Here is a 19,386-nt window from a genome sequence, read left to right as displayed (position 1 = left end):
AGACTAGAAATGCCCAGTAATGTGAGCTATTGTCATCATGACCAGAGAACCTCCCCAGGTAAATGCTGTTACAGCAAAGCAGCCCAGGGTAGGGCAAGAGACCAGCTCTGGAATCACTAGCTGTGTGGCCTTCAGTAGGTAACTCTGCCTCTCCGAGCCTCAGTTTTTCCATCTGTGAACCGGGCATAACAACCATCCCTGTTTCATATGGTGGTTCTGAGGATCTGATAAAGTGGGTGTGAAAACCTCCAGCGCCGTGCCCTATGTCCGGAAGCCCTGAGGCTGTCCCAGCCTCCGCCCCAGCCCTCGTCCAAGGTACCTGCAGCTCAGCCGCCGTCACTTTGTGGTAGATGAGCTCCTCGTCCCGGCGCTTCTCCTGGGGGATGGTGATGTTGGCCAGAGCCGTCTCAAAGTCCAGGATCTGCTGCATCTGGGGCCGGATGTTGTCCTCGTCCCCTCCGCCCAGCAGCTTCCCCAGCTGGACCATGTAGTTCAGGTATCCCGTCAGCACCTGTAGGACCCACCGTCCCTAGTCTGTCAGTGGCTGTCACTCACTGGCCACTGGACAAGGGCAGCAGGGTGGGGCAGGGCCAGCTGCACCGAGCGTGGGGAGTGGGCGGGCTGGGCACTTCCCCCAGGAGACCTGCTGGAAACAGCTTCCAGAATGATTTCAATGCTGCACCTCTTCGCTGGCTCCCACGGCCCTCAGGATCAAGTCCACGGGCCCCTCTGTCCCAGCCCACTCCCTCCTGAACGCTCATCACATGAAAGCCAGCAACGGGGCCATCTCTCAGCTCCTGGAACGCACCTTTTCTGAACCGCCCTCCTGCACCGTGCCCCAGACCAGAATCAGGTCCTGTGCTAGGCTTTCTGAGCCTTTCTCACCCCTCACTTATCACAATTAGTCATTACGCCCCTAATGGGTGGTTAGTTAATTAACATTTGCCTCCCCTCCTAGACTCGGCCCCGTGGGGCAGGACCACGCCAGTCCCATTCACCGCTATCTCCCCAGCATCAGGCACCTCGTACATGCTTGCTCAGTACAAGTTGGTGGAAAAATGAGTGGACAGATGAGGAACCTCAGGCAAGGTTTCCCCTGGACATCATGAGAGGCAGCCTGGGGGAGTCACAGGCTTTGGAGTGAGTGGATCTGGATGTGAATCTCAGCCTCACTACTCACTGGCTGTGTGACCTTGAGCAGGTCATTCAGCATCTCTGAGCCTTATTCCCTCCTTTGGAGAAGGCAAGGTAAAAATAATACCTGGGTGACAGATGAGGTGAATGAAGTTCAGAGACGTTCAGTACTGGCAGGGTTACTGGGATGGCCAGAGGTGATGGACAGAAAAGGCCTACCACCCACAAATGGTGGTGGCTATCGCTGCCTTGATCTTGAATGGGTACAAATGACACCTGTCCCCTTCCTATTGTGCCCACGATGCCAGAATGTGAAACAGCCAGCCTTGGGGGCCCCTCACCTGGCGAGGACTGCCTATCACCCCTCAGGTAAGTGACACTTCTGTACTCCTCTAGCTTCAAAGACCTGCACGGGGGGACACTGAGGGGACACTGAGGCTGGTGAGCCGTGGCGAGAGGTGGGCTGGGGGCAGGAGCCACTCCCCCTGAAGAGGTATACTCACCTTCTCATTTTCTGTTTTGTTCAGGTAATAGTCCCTTGAGGGTAAGCCCAGGCCAGACTGGTCCACCTGGAGAGAAGGGCGGGAGTGAGAGGGAATCTCCGGTGGCACATGCACGCTGCACGGCCCCGCCTGCCCTGGGGACGGCTGGCACATGGCACAGGACCAGCTCGGGTCCCAGCAGGAGCACAAGCTGGCACCTGAGGCCACCTCTGGGACGGGCCCACTGGGGAGGCGACAGACACATGGGGGCTGCCTTCTTGCCCACACACGTGCTCAGCCCAGGGATTCTGGGCCCTTCTGAGGGGCTGGACAGAGCCACCCTCCTCTTAAACACCTGCCAGCCTTGGCAGACCACCTCTACTTCGTTCAACGCTTCCCAAGATGCCGCAGTGGTTAAGAGCCACTCACATGCTGTATAACTTTGGTCAAGGTACCAAACCTTTTTGATCTGCAGCTTCTTCATCGGGAAAATAGGTGAAATAACGTCTACCCTTCAGAGCTGGAATGAAGACTCAAGGAGAGGGTGCCAGTAAAAAGCCTGCTGAGGGCAGGTAAGGGAGGGTCAATTCCTGACAGCTACACTCAGAGCCTAAGGCCACACCTGACATACTTAGAGCAGGTGTTGTTACAGTTCGTTTGATTGACAAGGAAACGGCAGCTCAGAGAGGTTTAGGCATTTGACCAAGATCACACAGTGAGTGAGTGGCAGAGACGGGTGGGAACCCAGGCTTCCTGACCCCCAGCCTGGGTTTCTCACTTCTGCGTCCGAGGGTGGGAGACCAGTGCAGAGGCTCCCCTGGGTGTGCTGACGCTCCGTCTGGGGCAGGCTCTGGCAGGAAGAGATGGACTCAAAGCCATTCCAGGATGAGCCACAAAGGCCGCAGGTGGAGGTGGAGGGACCGGAAGGCGGCTCCAGCTGTCCTGGAGCCCACAGTGACCGTCAGAACCCCAAAGATTCATCTGCGCTGCTGTGGGCCCATGTCCCCAAGGACGGCAGCCCCCCCTTTCATAGCTTCTTGTCCTTAAAAATCTCACGGCTGGGAGCCTCCAGAAAGAACCTAGGCTCAGAAACCAGAAGCCTGCGCCCAGGGCAAGTCTCCCCCACCCCAGCGCGTGCTAAACTCAGGAGGCCATGAGGTCAGGGTCCTTCCTCTTCCTGGGGTCCCAGCCAAGCTCACCTGGATCACATTGCTGTTGGAATTCTTGGAGTCGGCACTGACGTAGACAGAGAAGAAGGGTGAGGTGCGGTAGTGGGAGGTGACCACCTGCAGGGTGTCCTGGAAGTTGTCCTTGTCCCAGGGACCTGTGATGTTCCAGCCCCCGAGCTGCGGGGGGGGGGGGAGAGGGAACAGGGAGGTGAGGAGGTGGTGGGGACATCCGGGTGCGAATTCTGCTTCTGTGGCTGACTTGCTCTGTGATACTGAAGCAGGCATCTGACCTCTCTGAGCCTCAACAGCAAACGAAAGGGACAGTCTTCATTAGGGGTTTCTCCACAGTGAGCAGGAGATACTGGATGGAGCAAAGACTTATCTGAGATGAGTGAGCCATGAATCTACATGGCGGCTGCTCCCTGGATGGCTGCGGACGGGGATGGGAAGGAGACTTCCCGTAGATTGTCCACTTTTTGTTTTGAGGGTTTTTTTCTCCCCGAAGCCCCAGGACATAGATGGATCCTAGTTGTAAGTCCTTCTAGTTCTTCTATGCGGGACGCCACCACAGCATGGCTTGATGAGCGGTGCCAGGTCCGCACCCAGCATCCAAACCTGCGAACCCCAGGCCACTGAAGTGGGGCGTGCGCACTTAACCACTCGGCCACGGGGCCAGCCCGTCTCTTTTTGAATACTGAAGCACATGGATCTAATTCCTAGTAAAACATAAATTCAATCATGTCTACGGAAAAAAAAAAGGCTCCATATTTTTCAAAAGGTTGATAAGCTATGGGCTCTAGTTTCTCTCAGAGTTGGGATTTTTTAAATCTCCTTGGTCCTCTCTGGCTCAGCATGAGCTGGCAGGTGGGGCCTGTGCCAGAGAGGACTGTACGGTCCCCAGTGCCCACAGCTCCCACTCTTGCTGTGATGCCTTCCCAGAGCCAAGCTAGGAGGCAAGGCCTCGAGGGAGCACGAGACAGTCAGAAAACATCCACGGCCACCCTTCCGTGTGCGCCAGGCAGCCTGGCCAGCCTTGAGCGGCACCCCCTCGGAGTCCATCCAAGGCCAAGTGGGAGGTGCCCAGGAAGAAAGACTCCTCCCCTGCAGGAGGAAGGGGAGGCCCCTGCTTCTGGTCCAAGACTTTCTGTTAGTCTTTCTACAACACACCCCTCCTCAAGCACAAACACGCTTTCTGAGGAAAAGGAAGCAGCAACGTAGAGAAACATTTATCCTGTAAATATGGCCCCTGTCCCACACACAGATGCACAGAGAGACACACATACATGTGACAGACATCCACAACAGATGCCGGCACACATCTCCCCACTAACACACACACAGTATCCCCACCCACGCAGAGATACGTGCATACACACACTGACAGCCCCGACAGGGTCTATAGTCTGGCTGGGCGAGGTGGCTGGAGGTGTGAGGTGGCCAGGCCCCTGTGTAGCTGAGAGCGGGGTGGGGAGCCGAGGGGCAGGCAGGTGACGTGGGCAGGAGAGCCAGCAAAGTCTGCCCGAGGAACTCACCTTCTCGATCAGCTCCATCAGGGGCTTGGCCTTGAGCTCCTCGATCCTGGTTTCATTCATGCATGCACGGTAGTAGACTTGGGCCTTCCTTTCTGCCTCGCTCACACTGGCTGTGGAGTTTTCTGGAACAACAGACAGCTGAGTTTGCAACGTGCCCCACTGGCACACCAGGGTGCCCCAGGTGGGACCTGAGAGCCTCGGTGCTCTCAGCTGTTAACGGAGCTGACACTTCTGCCCGTCAAGATGGCAGGAGGAGCTCAGTCACAGTGGGTATGTGATAGCCCCTGGGCTCGCAGACACGCCCCTGGGTTGGCAGCATAGGCTACCCAGCAGGATGACAGTCTGCCGGTCAAGGCGTGGCCCAAACATCCTCACATGGTGCATGGGACAGAGACCAGCTTGGTTGTCCAATCCCAGAGGACCTTTCTTGCGATAAAGACTGGAGTGGGACAGAAGCTTTAAAGGCCTTGTCCATCCTGAATTCATTGGCCGCCGCCTCCTCAGAGGGGCTGGGCATCATGTCCATCACACCGACAGCTGACTCCAGAGGCTGTTCGCCATTGCCCTTCCCGGACCCCGGCAAACAGCCTCACAAACCCTTACACTGGGACACCCGGGAGACTTCGTCCCCTTCTCCCTGCCCTCAGCGCCCTGGTCCGGATGCCACCTGCAGAAGGCCACGCTCCTACATGTTCACAAGCACCAGACAGGGTCCTGTCTGCACCCAGTGAAGGTGACCACTTTCTGCTGTTCAGGTCACGAAAGACCTACTATGTGCCAGGGCCCCTGTGGCGGAGCCTTCATCTCAGAGCCCTGCTCCAGACCACGCTGGGGTCCCCGTCCCCTCGATCCCCTCTGGCTCGTTCCCTCCCTGGCTCCCTCTGGCCACTTTTCCTCATTTCAAATTCGTTTCTCCCAGACCCTGAAACTCGTTCCTTGGCTTCCTTCAAAGACTCCCCCAGATCCCAGCTCCTCCACGAAGACTCTCCGGGCAGAACTTTATCCATTCATCCACTAAATGGGTCCCAGATGCTTACTACTGTGCTGGCTTTGTGCAAGCTTTGGGGACACAAAAGACAATATCCCCATGAACTTCCCTGCATGCAAAGAAATGACCACGAGACATAAAAGTGCTCTGATTAATGCAAATGGCTTTAGAGCCCAGAGAAAAGTCACACCCTTTCGTGGGGTGGGGTCAAGGGGGCCTGCAGAGAATGTTCTATTTGAGTTGCTTCTTAAAAATGAAAAGTTATTCACCATAGAAATGAGGGGAAAGGGCCCTGGGTTTGGGGGCATTTGGAGAGTATGAGGAAGAGCAAGGAAACGAGGGTGTGCCGCTTGGAGAAAGAAATCCACTCGGTGCGGCCGGTTTCCAGGGGCAGGAGTCATTCCTGACAGTCCAACCAGCCTTCTCAGCCCTCGCCCCGAGAGCTCCCCCGCCCCCCATTCCTCATCATGAACAGTGGCACAGTTTTCACCGGCCAGAGCATCAGCTGTCCTGCTGAAGTCAGGGTGACAGCCCTGAAGAGGGATGGGACCAGCCTGAGCTAGTCTGAAGGGAGATGTGGAGACAAAGGCCCGGGGCCCTGCGTGACGGGGGCCACGGAGGGCACTCACAACCCTGGAAACACCTGCGTGTCCCCCACGTCCGGCTGGAGCAATGAGAAGGGGCCTCCCAGGGGGAGGGCAGCAGTGGGGAGGGCTGGGACTTCTCCCTGCTCCTCAGACTCAGGAAGCGGAACATCAGGGAAAGCGGAGGGGGGTTCCCCACCTGCCTCCCAGGGCCTTGTTTCCATGACAACACCTCCCAGCAACTAGGCTCTTGGAAGGGAAAGCACCAGAATCGTCATTTCTCGCCAGACCCCAGAAGCAGCGTCTCACCGTCCACATCTGGTTTGACCATGGCCCTGAAAAGCCAGGCCAGCGTCAGGGGAGGTGTGCTCCGTATGCTCTGGCCGTGAGAGGGCCTGGCATGTCCCTCCCCTGTGCCTCAAGGCCACCAAGATAAGAGGCCCAAAGAGAGGCTCCCAAGGAACAGCCTGGCTGTGCCCGTGACAGTGAGTTCCAGGTACCCCTGCATACAATCCCCGAACCATCACTGGGAGAGGGAGCGCCCCCACAGAGGGAATGCCCCCTCCCGGCCCTGAGGGGCTGCCCCTGGTCCAAACTGCCTTCCTCCGAGCTCCACACCATGGGTGTCACGTCCACTCATCGCCCCACAAACGTGCATGAAGCTCCTGTGGTTTGGTAGCTGCTGGGCTGGGTGTGGAGGATGCAGTGGGCAACAGAGACACGGTTCTGCCCGCGTGAGGCCCATAGCCTGGTGGGCGAGATGCAGAGCAATGCAATAATCACAGCTATGATAGTCTGATTACACAGGGGGCGAATGCTGCGAGGAGAACACCCCAGGAGGCCTGGAGGGACGATAGCCCGGGAGGCCCCACGAAGCCTCGCCTCAGCCCTGGGCATGATGGACGAGTTCCACACGGTGTGGCCGTGGGGGCTGTGCTTGGGCTGCCTCGGCTGCTAGTCTGTCTTAGTCATCCCTGCTCCCCCAGCACCAGGGGCACACAGTAGCCCTCAGCAACGTTTGCTGAAAGAACGGAGCCAGTATCCCCTTCTGATGAGGAAGGATGCTGTATCCAGGGACAAGAGGGCAATGCGGCCAGTGCCTGTTGGAGACTTGCACAGGGAGAAATGAGGCAGGTGGGATGGGAAAGGACACGAGCGTGGGCCCCATCAGGAGTTAGCGTTCACACCCCTGTATGCCTGTGCGGACGCTGCTGGGGCAGGAGCCCCGGAGAAGCTGAAGCTCCTCCACGGCTCCACCACCTCCCTCTGGCCCACGGAGCCCACGGGGACAGCGCACAGGACAGTCTCCCCCTCATCTCCTGCTTCCTCACCTACCACCCAGCTCTTCAATAAGAGCAGGAGCGAAATGACCAAGTGAGAGGCCCTGCAACAGACCAGGTGAGCGATGACGGGGGCTTGGGCCAGCTGGCAGCAGAGAAAGGACAAGAGGCAGTGGGAACAGGAGAGAAACAGGAGCGAAGAGTGCTGCCACGTCTCCTTGGCCTGAGCAAAGGGTTGTGGCTAACTGAGATGCGGAAGGCTGGAGAAGGGGCAGGTTCAGGGAGCGGAATGAGTAGTTCAGTTTTAGAGGGTTTAAGCTGGAGACGTCTACTAGACAGCCAAGTGGACCCCAGGCTGGTGAGTTCACAGAGCTGTTGTCTTGAACTACCATTAGTTCAAATAGGCACTGAGAATATAAATTCCTTAAAATTTGCCTATAAGGCCCTGGGGTCGGCCTGGTGGTGCAGCGGTTAAGTGCGCACATTCGGCTTCTCGGCAGCCCGGGGTTCGCTGGTTCGGATCCTGGGTGCAGACATGGTACCACTTGGCAAAAGCCATGCTGTAGTAGGCATCCCGCATATAAAGTAGAGGAAGATGGGCAAGGATGTTAGCTCAGGGCCAGTCTTCCTCAGCAAAAAGAGGAGGATTGGCAGCAGATGTTAGCTCAGGGCTAATCTTCCTCAAAAAAAAAAAACAAAAACAAAATTGCCTATAAGGTCCTACACCATTCATTCTCAACAGGGGCAACATTGCCCCCAAGCGGGGAGAGAATTAGTTCTTAGGGGGCAGAAACCTCTTACTCTTTTTATGCATACATACAGTACATAAACAGGTATACAGTAAACCTGTGGTATTAAAATTTTAGGAGGCGGCGATAATGAAAAAACGTTGAGACGCTGCCCTGGTGATCTAGGCCCTGCCCCCTCCCAGGTGCCACCTCCCACCTCGTCTCCCGCTCTTCTCCCTCTTGCTCCCCCGCTCCTGCCCCAGAGCCACCATGCTCACTGTTCCTCCTGCCTGCCACACTCTTCCCCTCACATCCATGGGGTCTGTTCTCTCACTGAATTCAAGTCTCTGCTCAAATATCCCCTCCTCTGCAAGCCCACCCTTCTTGGCCACCTCTTCTCTCTCAGGCCCCGCATCCTCCATGATTGTCTTCAGAGCCCAAACTCTTCACAACCGTATTATTGTTTATTCATTTATCTGTTCATTGTCCGTCTCCCCTGAGGGCACGTAAGTTCCACAAGAAAAGACTGTCTTATTCCTTACACAGCCCCCAGCACCTAGCGATGTCTGGCGCACAGCTGGTGTACAATATCTAATTGTTGAGTGAATGAATGAAGGAGTGTTCTGGGAGCTCCACAGAGAAAGACATCCGGTACGTCAGCCTGAGGGAGGAGGCTTGGTTTCAAAGTGAAATCAGCCACAGAGGTTTTCTCGTTAGGAAAAGCTGGCTTTCCTTTAAGACACCCCTGCCTGTGTTTACTTCCCAGAATAAAGTTCCTTGGGAGCAGGGCAGCTTGAGGACTGAGCTGGGGGCCATATTTTGGAGATGGCGGCACTTGCAGGGCCCCCCGTGGTATGGAAATAATTTGGCAGCCCAGGGTCAGACAACAGGGCTTCCAAATGCCTGGGTACTTCCTTTCAGGGACCTGGAGTTCCAGAAACTTCCTCAGTCACTTCCCCAAAGTCCCAGAGAGGAAAGCCAGCACACCATTTAATCGGCCCGCTTCTTCCTCTGGGAGTTTTTACTGGAACACCCTTTCCCACGTCACTGCCCGGGAGGAAGCAAACGCCCAGCTGCCGGCTGCAGGGACAGCCTTCCTGGGAATTCTGCGGCCCCCTGTGCTGCATGAGACGTCTGGCCAGGAGCAGGAGGGTGCCGACTCCGCATCAGGGCAGGCCCAGCGTTTGTTTTAGATAAAACCAAGACTCAATTCAGATAGTCACAGGCCTCAGGGGCCCCTTCCTGCGAGGGGAAGCGGGGGGCTGATAAAGGAGGCGCCTTTTTCTGCAGAAGGACAAAAATCATGACACTACTGTTACCATTTACTGGGGCCTACTGTGGGCCAGGCCCCGCGCTGAGATCTTTCCATCACCACACTGACCCCCTGACATGGATACCATCACCCCATTTCACAGAGAAGGAAAATGAGGCCCAGGGAGATGAAGGAACTCGCCTAGGGAGGCTGACGTAATACACAGCACGCTGGAATTTGAACTGGGCATTCTAATTCTCCCTGAGAAAATGAACTGCTTCCTCCGTGTGTGGGTGTGGCTGTGCATGTGTGTGGTCAAAACAGTTTTCAGCAGTGGCCCTTATTAGTATCATGCCCAATTTATATGCAACAGGCTGAGTGACTTGTCCAAGGTCACACAAGCAAGTGGCTGAGGCCAGGACTGGAGCCTAAGGTCTCTCTGCTTTCCCTTCCTTTCCTTTCCTGCAGGTTGGCTTGGAAAACCAGAGCTGGACGGACCTGAAGCAGTCCAGCTGCCCTAGGAAACCCTGGACATCCCTTCCATCCTCCAATCAATTAATCAGTCAATCCATTTAGCCATTCTCCAAACGTGAGAGAAGGGCCCACTGCTGCACACATGACACTGGACAGAAAGCATTTCAGATGCTTGACCATAGTTTCCAGGATGCATAGGAAGATGCAACTAAATCAGACTGTAAATATTGGAAAAACAAATCAAAATAAAAATAGAAGAGATAACATGATTAATTGCTAAGTCACTGACACAGACAAATTTAATGCTATTAGAAGGATTCTGTCTGTATTTCTCAGAGAGACTGACGTCGGGGTAGAAGGAGTGGAGACTGCTAACTTTTCCTTTATGGAATCTGTGTTGCTCGAGTTGTTACAACAAGCAGGCATTAATTTTTGGGCATGCATTAATATTATAAAGTATAGTAAATATGGCAGGGACACAAAATGTAATTGGAGCTCAAGCCCAGAGAGGCCCTCTGGTAGCCATGGAAGGCGTAACGAAGGAGGCAGGTTTGAGAAAAGTCTTGCGGGATTGGGAGGGAGACGGGCAGGTGCTCTAGATGGCAGAATATTCTGTGCTGAAAGCACAGGGGGGAAAGCGTAAGAGAAGGCCCAGCAGAAGGGGACAAGGTCTGGCTGCATCCTTCGCCTGATGAAGTGAGGCCACACTCCTGTCTCCTCAAAGCTGATGAGGACAGCGCCCCAGCTGGCGGCTTGGGTGGGCAGCAGAGGGTCTCTTGGGGGAGGCATCTATGTCTCACATATCTGAGGTCACCCCCCTCCAGCCAGTGGGCTGCAAGGACACGCCAGGGTGGTACTTGGCCCAGTTCAGTCCACCTGCTACAGATCTGCCTGGACTTCTTGAGGGCGTGAGAGCGGATTCTCTGTTCAGAGAAAGAAGCGGCTCGCCCAAGTCACACAGCAAGTTGGTGGCACAGATACTCTGTCCGGCCAGCTGACAATCCTCCCCGGCACTCTGAATGTTCCTTCTTCCTCCACCTAGAGAGCCCACTCCCAGGCCAGCTTGGACAGCCTGGGCACCTCCCCGCATCTTCCGATCCCCACCAGCTCCACTTCCCTCCTGAGGCCTGCTGGCCCTCCCCTTTGTCTTGGAAGCTGAAAGCAGCCTGGCCTCATGCCCAGGAATGCAGTGGCTCATGCTCCTGCATTTCTTGGTCCCCCACTCACTGCTTCCTGCCCTTCAGGGGTTTCCAGGTATCAAGGTCCACAGGGGAGGGGCTATTTCCAGACTAGCTCTCAGCTGGGGATGCCAGGAGATGCCATCTTGGAGAAGCTCCTTGTCAGTGTGACATGAGGGTGACCCCAGCTTCTATGTTCATCAGGCCTGGGCAGGTCTTGCCCGGCCTGGAGAACTCAATCAAGCAGCCACGGGGGAGAGGAGGTCGGCCAACCACCCTTCTGGGTGCTCTGTGACCTCCGTGTGCGGAATCTGACTCAGTGGAGTCCGCAGAGAAAGAATGCAGGTCTGAGGCCCTACGGTTCCAGAGCTGAACTCCAGCTCCACCATTTCCTAGGAAATACATTTTCTTTGTATGTATGAGTCTCGTTTGTACAGTGGGCAGATACAGCCTACTCCAGGCTTAAATAAAATAGTACAAGTAAACAAGCCAGCATGGTCATGGATACGCCACGGGCCTCCTTCCCTGATGACTAGGTCCACATCAGTGCTTCTAGACAAATAAAATAAGCATTACGCTTTCTTCGACCACCCAATGACCCCTTAGAACATCCCTACTGATGCTTTGAGTTAGTTCCCACTTTGCAGGGAGGAGTTGAGGCCCTGAGACGCTGAGTGGCCTCTCTGCAGTCACACAGCTTGTCGGAGGAGTCCAGGCGGAGCGCTCCTACGACTGCTGCAAAGGGCAGCTCTCCTTTGCTGAGCACTTAGCAGGCCCCAGGCTCCGTGCTAAGCGCTCTGACCCATTGCATGCCAGCCGATACTCACAGTAACCTTGTGCATCGGGTGGTGCCGTTATTCCCATTTTACAGATAAACTAAGCTGGGGAGGAGCCGGGTCACTTGTCCGAGGCCACAGAGGTGATAAGCTAGCCCGCCGGGGCTGCCTGACTTCAAAACCCTGTAGTCCAGCCTCCTGACGCCACCAGACCCTGGCCCCGTGGTCAGGGACTTGAACACACAGTTCTAGCTGGCCCATGCCCAGTTCAGGGCAGCTCCCCACCCACCTCGTGACCCTCAGGGACAGGGTGGATGTAAGGCCAGAGCCCAGGACTGGAGGCCACTCCTTAGGGGCCTGCCTCCTGGGGGGCGGGGCGGGGGGACGGACTCAGCCTTGGCACAGCCCCGAGGTCCTCCTGATAAGAATGAGCCCCAGAAGCAGCAGGATCAGGACCCATGGGTACAACATACAAGGGCCAGTTCTGGGCTTCCCTGGGAAGTGGGAGGGCCCGTCCACCTCTCCTCCCCTGTCTCCTCTCGGTGCCCACAGCTCCCCAGCCCCTCTCCATTCCAGACTGGTGGTGTGTCCTTGACAAAGTCACTTAACTAAGTTCTCTGAGCCTCAGTTTCCTCATCGATAAAATGGGTACAACAATCCCTAAGTGCCAGGGTAGCTGCGGGGATTAAGGAGGCAGTGAATATAAAGAGCCTGGTACGGTGTGTGCTATGCAGCAGCGCTCAACAAACATCAGTCTCTCTCCCCGTTTCCTGGAGACCCTGATGCTCCGCGCTCCCTGCTGGCCTTCTCCAGCAAAGTGGGAAGGGGGTCATTCCCACGCCTGACACTGAAGGAGGCAATGTGGCACAGGGGAAAGGACATGGGACCAGAAGCCAAGCAAGTCCCAGTACCGTCACCTACTAGCTGTCTTGAGGATCTCTCTGGACTTCAGTTTTCTCATCTATCTAATGGGGAGAACAATCGCTTCCCAGCTCCCACCCCACAGGGTCAAAGGGACGACCTCTACACAAGAGCTCTGTAAAGTGTTGTACAAAGCTCAATGGTGAACAGTAACAGTAACAGCTACATAAACAGCAGCCACCACAACACGCCAGGACCAGGCAGAGCACTCTACATGGATGTTCCCATCTGATTTTCATAACCTGGAGGAGGCATGGTTACCATTGTACTGATGAGAGAAGCAGCCCAGAGAGGTTATGTAACTGACCCAAGATCACACAGTAAGTGGCAGAGCCAGGATATGAACCCAGGGCCTGGTGACTGAGGCAGAGGTGCTAGCCCATCTTGTTATTCTCCCTGGAGCGCTCTCCCGCCTTGGTTGATGGTCCCTGCCAAGCCCCCAGCACTGAGGAACGGACAACCTGGAGTTTCCAGTCTCACTGCCACAGACATATCTGCCTTTTAAGCTTCTAGTTCTGAAGTGAAAGGCTGTGTCTGTCCCCTTTCAAAAGCACTTGGGCAGCACAAAGCAGCCAGGGGCTTTGCTGTTCCTGACATCCGGGTTCCTGCAGCCCCACCTCCACCCATACCCTGTTCTGACCCTCAGGGAGACAAGAAGGAGGCTGTGTGGCTGAGGGGCCCTGACCAGGAGCTGCTGGAGGCCAGGGAGGAACAGTGGGTGGTTTTCACCCAGCAGCAGCCGTGCCGCCAGGGGCTGGGTGGGAAAGAAAGGAAAGGTCTCCTTACCCTGGCTTGCATAGTTCCACTTTCATCTAAAGACACAGTTGCCTTAAACCCCTAATTGTCAAATTAGAATCTTTTCCTACCTCATACAAAGGTTTCTGTCCCTTTGAGAAGATTTGTCCCCTTTTAGGTGTCTTCTTCTATTTTACCTACTTTTGAGTATCTTGAGGGTTTTTTAGAAACTTACGAAGTATTTGTCAACTCTAAGTTCTGTCACAGATGGATTAATTGACTGGCTCTTCATGATCTAGCCTCTGCCAGCATTTAGGGTCCCAAGAAGGGCAGGGATCAGCAGGAGAGCGAGACAGCAAAGGTCCTGGCTGCTAAGGAGTTCAAGTCAGGACCTCTGTATGTGACAGCATGGGGGGTGTGATCTCACGTGGAGGAGGACCCCAGCAGGCAGATGTTAATTCAACAAACATTAATTGGAGATACAGCTGAGACAAGGCAGACGTGGAATTCTAATCTATGGATAAACCACTAACACCGAGGGGCCAGCCCTGTGGCTTACTGGTTAAATTTGGCACGCTCTGCTTCAGCAGCCTGGGTTTGGTTCCCGGGCGTGGACCTACACCACTCGTCAGTGGCCATCCTGTGGTGTTCACCCACATACAAAACAGAGGAAGACTGGCACAGATGTTAGCTCGGGGCAAATCCTCCTCAGCAAAAAAACCGAAAACCAAAACCAAAACCAAAAACCACCAACACTGAGGTCAACTAGAGGTGCGAGAGGCCTAACAAGTGCAAAGAGAAGAACTCTGGTTAGGTGGCTCATGCCAGCCGATGACCATGAGGCTGAGGAGATTCCCGCCTCCAATGAGTAACTCTCAGATAAACTCTGGCTGTAAGTTTTATCTGCTCACAACCTTAAAATCTGATCTGGTTTCCTCAGCCTCGATTCCTTATCCTCACGCCCTGTGAAACTCACAATCAATACTAGTCAAAAACGAAGCCTCAGCCTGAAGTCACAAAGCAACAAGTACAGCTACCAGTTCTGCTGCACCTACTGTGCGCCACAGACACCATGCTAACACTTCACGCGTGTGCTCTCTAGTTCACAAAACTCTGCAGTTCGGGTACCATTCATTCTGTTTTACAGTTGAAGAAACTGAGGCTCAGAGACAAGCAACTCACTCAGGATCACACCTGAGCGACGGCACAGACAGTCACACACACTCCACAGTAGGCGGCTTCACCGACTCCAGGGCCCGCGGTCCTGCCCTTCTGCCCAGCTCTTCCTCTAACTGGCCCTCATCTGCGCCCCATTCCTTGGTCCTCCCGGGCGCTTACCGAGAAGGTGCTTGATGATGGCTTGGTTGTGCTCCCAGAGGTTGCTGAAGGTCCCCCAGCGTGAGTGGCCATCAGGCACGGGGTTGGCCTTGATCCAGCCGCCACAGGCGTAGGTGAAGAAGTCCTGGCAGGGGTCCACTGTGGGGTCCATGGAACTCAAGATGGAGCTGGTCACTGAGATGCAGGCCTCGCTCAGGCACACTGAGGGGGTTCCTGGCAGGGGTCAAGGACAAGAGGCCAGTGAAGGGCAGGTAGGCAGGAGGCTGTGGGAACACAGTGCAGGTGGCCTGGGGCCCTGGGGTGCCAGGCCCCACCCCGGCCCTGACCAAACAGATTTGGAACTGGATAGTCACTAGACCCCAAGGAGAAAGGATCTCAGTAGATTTACAATCTCCCGGCTTGTAAAATAAGACTTCTATTTAGACGCCTAAAATGTGCCCAGAATGAAGGTGTTTCTATTAATCAGGCCTTCCTTCCACAAATAATCATTGATTTTTTTATTATCCCCTGATGTTCAACAAATTTGTTCACTCATTCATGTATTCATTTATTTGACAAAATAATTACTGAATACCTCCCAGGTTCTTCACTGAGTGTGTGGGGGGTGGCGGGGGATATGAAAGGCAGAGTCCTTTCCTTCAAGAGCTAACAACTCAGTTGTACATACACACACGATATGAGAAAAGTTAAAAAACAAGAGGAGGAGAAGTGCCTGTCATTTATTCGACGAATGTAACCTGAGGATATTTAGTCCACGCCAAATGGGTGATGCAGACAGTATGGCGCCAGGACTAAGAAGGGAAGCTCACTAGGAACGGAGGAATTAGGAGAAACCATTCCCACTGAGCACAAGGCAGAAGAGTGACCTCACTGAACCTGCAAAGAAACAGAGGTGAAACAAACCTAAGATCACTTTTCTTAAGGTCCTTTTGTAGATGAGGAAACTGAGGCAGAGAGAGGCTAAATACCTTGTCCAAGGCCAATGGGATTTGAATCCCACCCCCTCTCCGCTGTGTGTGCTGTGGCCTGGGGGGGAGCTCTGCCAGCGAGCACGGCACCACACTGCCAGGGGATAGGGCAGCCTGTCGGGTGGTGGCTGAGGAGGGACACCAGTTGGTGCAGGTGGGCTGTGTGGAAGGCTGCCAAATCCTATCAGTCCTACAAGTGCCCCCAAAACACAACGAGTGGAGAAAGCAGCTTCCCCTGAGCTGGTTCTCATGGGCCGTGGGGCAGAGGCAGTGAGGGCTGAGGACGCCAGAGGCAAGGGGGGGCGACCCCCGCCTCAGGGGGTTTAGGCTCAAGAAAGGAAGCAAACTGCGGGCAGCCTCAGCCGTGGCCCAGCCCGAGGAAAGATGGGCCTGACTCTGTGGGAGATGGAGGCCCGATGTGCAGGCTCACCAGCAAGGACACTGGCCCAGAGAAGGGTCGGCTGACACAAGCTGCACTGGCGACAAAAGGGACCGTTTTCTGAACACGGCTCTGCCCCAGGCACGTCACACACACTCGTGACCTCACTCAGGCCTCCCTGCAGGCACCAGATATGTGTGATCCCTGTTTAAAGAGGAAGAAACTGAGGCTCGGAGCGAGTGAGCGCTCTGACCCATCCCACACCTCCCTGGCTGGCTGGGGGCTTCTGCTTTCGCCCACCAGCTCGGCCGGTCACGCCGGGGCGGCTGTGGCCCTTCTGGTGAGTCCGGTTTCCCCGCTGCACAGGGAGGAGTGAGGCAGGGCCGGCGATGGGCCCGGGTTCAGAGCCCAGCTCTCCGCTTCTGGCTGTGGGCCTTGCGGAAGCGATCCCCTCTCTCCGAGCCTCAGTTTCTCTATCTAGAAACGAGGAAGAACGGTAGGACCAGTTCTGCAGTGTGATGAAATGACCTCATGGCTGGACATGGGGCTCAGCTCCCTGGAATCTTAGGGTCCAACGTCCCCAGGCCAATCTTCAGAGCAGAAAAGGATGCAGGCGCAGTCCTCGCCTCACTCGGGGACACAATGTCGGCCGGGGCTGGGGCGGCCTGCGGGCTCATTACCATCTGTTGACAAACACAAAGTCCTACAGGCTGACAAAGGGTGCTGAGGAGCCGCACAGCAGCACAAAATCAGGGTGACTTTATTTTAAGGTAATTACTTATTTTGACTTGACTACACAGCAATTAAAAATTATTGAACCATTAAGCATGAAAATAGAGAAAGGAAATGGTAGGGGATATGGTGCCATTTAAAATATTTCTAGATCAGATCGTCTCAGAGTGGCATGCCCCACTCCCCGCCCAGGGGGATGTGCCAGACTCTTTATGGGGGGTGGGAATGGGGGAAGAGAATTTCTGTGCCATTCGAAAAAGCCTATTCACTATTATGATACAGCCTCATAATTGGAAAAGGGAAAAGGATACCTATTGTTTTTACACAACAAACTGCAGGAAGTAAAGCTTGATAAAATCTTGGCTGGTGGGAATGTCCAGAAAACAGACTGCAGACAGACTAAGAGGGCGATCCTAGGGAGTGAGACAGATGAGGATGAGTGCATGCGTGCATGTGTGTGCCTGTGTGTGCATGAGAGACATTAAGATTTTAATAGTTATCATAAGGGGACTTGGGTTTAAAAACAAAATAAGAAGCCAGTCCCAAGGAACCGGTCTGAGAGGCTGACTTCCTCACCAGGCAGCCCTCTGCCAGGCACAGGGCAAGGTCCCTAGGTGGGGCTTAAGCAAAATAAGTGCTTGATTATTTAACTCACTATTTAATGGTTTGTAGATCGTTTACGGACTGTTGCTGGCCCAGCAGGTGCTTAATGAATATTTGAACAATTAACAGTTTCCAGGCTGCCCTCATCTCAGATGAAGGTCAACACCTTCAGAACTCAGCTCAGACTCCAGCTCTTTCAGGAAACCTTCCCAGACCCTTGTCCCTCTCTGGGGCCCTTGCTTGGCTGCCTGGGTGCCTGCTATCCCAGGACGGACTAGGACGTGTCATGGCTGTCTCCCTGTCCACCTCCCCAACTAGAATGTGAGCTTGAGGGTGAAGCCAGCATCTTACTTGTGTTCACATTTCCTTTGCCCAGCACTGTACTTGACACCTATCAGCTGCTGTTCCATATGTGTTTGCTGAATGACTGACTGACTGAATGAATGAAACAGCTTTGTCCAGCACCTGGTCATCACCTACAGAGGCAGAAAATATTTCTTCCCCTTACGACATGCATGATCTATCAAGAAGGCAGGAAGAGGTCCCAGATCTAGTTCACAGACACTCTTCTGGACAGTGCCTGGTCGCAACACTAAGACACTTCAAATATTTTCTGGGAGAATTTATTGTTTGTTTTGCTGCTGCTGTTTGCAAAATCCCTGCAAGCTTCTGGAAAGGCGGGTACAGCACAAAGGTGGATAAATATGTATTCAAGGGCCCAGACATAACTTAGAGGTAGGTCTTTCGAAATCTTCAAAGAACTTGCTTTGACTAGCCTGATGTTTCCTCAAATGCAGCTGATGCCAGCACCTGCTGCTGGGTAATGAGGTTCCGGTCAATGTCCAGGGTGGCCACGCTTTCCCAGGCCACAGCAGCTGATGAAGACACACGGGTTGGCTCAAAGGTCATCTGATTTCGGGCCCAGCTCCACCCTGGGGGAAGTGTTCCTCTCAGCCAGGTCCAGGCTGGGGAAAACACTTCTGCAGCCCTGAGGGGCTGGGACAGAGGCGGAAGCAGGATTCCTCCCTGTGGGCCCCGCCTGACAATCAGAGCAGAAGCGTTTTGGGCCTAATGACTAGGAGCCAGCCCTTGGGGACTCCCTGTTGGTTTCTGGTGGAGAAACATCTTGGGAACTCCCAGGGGCAATCTCAGGGTGACACTGCCTGCTGGAGCGTCACCTGCTCCCACACACAGGGCCAAGAGCCAGGCAGATGAGGCCAGCCAGGGTCCACACTGCCCAGCAGGGTGTTCTGAACTGACGTTGATTTACAATGAAGCAAGATGGTGGCTGCAGGACAAGAGTGACCAGCAGAGAAAGGCTGTTCCCGGTTTAATCCTCCTTCTTGTTCCTTTGTCCATTCAATCATGTATTTATTCCCTTTACAAACTATTTGCATACCTACGGCATGCAGACATTATGCTAAGCACATATGGTTAAGGGCCTGGAAATAATTAATTAATCAAATATGCATTAAGCACCTGCCAGGCTAGGCACATCTGGTAAAACATCTACAAACCACTACATAGTCAGTTAAATAATCAAGCAATTATTTCTTAAGCCCCATCTAGGTCCCTGATACAGAGTACAAACATTAAATATTTGTGAAATGAATGGACGGATGGATGAGTGCCTGATGGAGGGGGGATGTAAGGATGGAAGGGATGGAGTCCTGCCCCCTCTCCAGGCCCCAATCCCCTTCCCCATCCTGGTCCAGCATGGCCACCCACGGAAGCCAGCAACTTCAAAGTGGGGAAAGCCCAGTGAAGCCTGGAGTTGATGTTCCCAGATCCCATGAAGGTTCACGATCTCTCTGATGGGATGAGGGACCAGGTGAGCAAGTCGGTGGGGTTAGACTGAGCAAAGCCCCCAGAGGCTGCTCAACCAGGTGGACTACTGCCATCAGAAAGCTAGATGCTGCGGCACAGCGGAGTGAGAGATGCTGGAACGGGCTGGACTCGCCATCCTCACTTTTAGCTCGGATCTGCCCTTTCCAGTTCCATAAATGCTTACTGAACCTCGACCCTGTGGGATGCTCTTGGCTGGACGCAGATCCAACCTCAGACCCCTGACAGTGGGATCGGAAAGGGGTCCGACCACACTGCTATACAAGGTAGGACAGAAATGTGAATACG

The 19,386-nt window shown here is 54.4% G+C and overlaps 1 protein-coding gene across 5 annotated transcripts in view; it reads right to left on the bottom strand.

Moving 5' to 3' along the window:
• Positions 1-19,386, bottom strand: part of ECE1 (endothelin converting enzyme 1) — a 104,506-nt gene that overhangs the window by 23,905 nt on the left and 61,215 nt on the right. For all 5 annotated transcript variants that reach the window (XM_070510772.1, XM_070510769.1, XM_070510770.1 and 2 more), the window contains 5 exons: positions 14,572-14,784; positions 4,318-4,439; positions 2,816-2,962; positions 1,638-1,703; positions 320-511 (listed from right to left, as the gene is read on the bottom strand). In XM_070510772.1, the coding sequence (XP_070366873.1) occupies positions 320-511; positions 1,638-1,703; positions 2,816-2,962; positions 4,318-4,439; positions 14,572-14,784 (740 nt within the window). The remainder of the gene's footprint in view (positions 1-319; positions 512-1,637; positions 1,704-2,815; positions 2,963-4,317; positions 4,440-14,571; positions 14,785-19,386) is intronic.

Source organism: Equus asinus, chromosome 5 (assembly GCF_041296235.1).
Source record: "Equus asinus isolate D_3611 breed Donkey chromosome 5, EquAss-T2T_v2, whole genome shotgun sequence".
NCBI classification, from domain to species: domain Eukaryota; kingdom Metazoa; phylum Chordata; class Mammalia; order Perissodactyla; family Equidae; genus Equus; species Equus asinus.
Note: the sequence above shows the minus strand (reverse complement) of the source record. Positions and strands in the feature narration are given on the sequence as shown.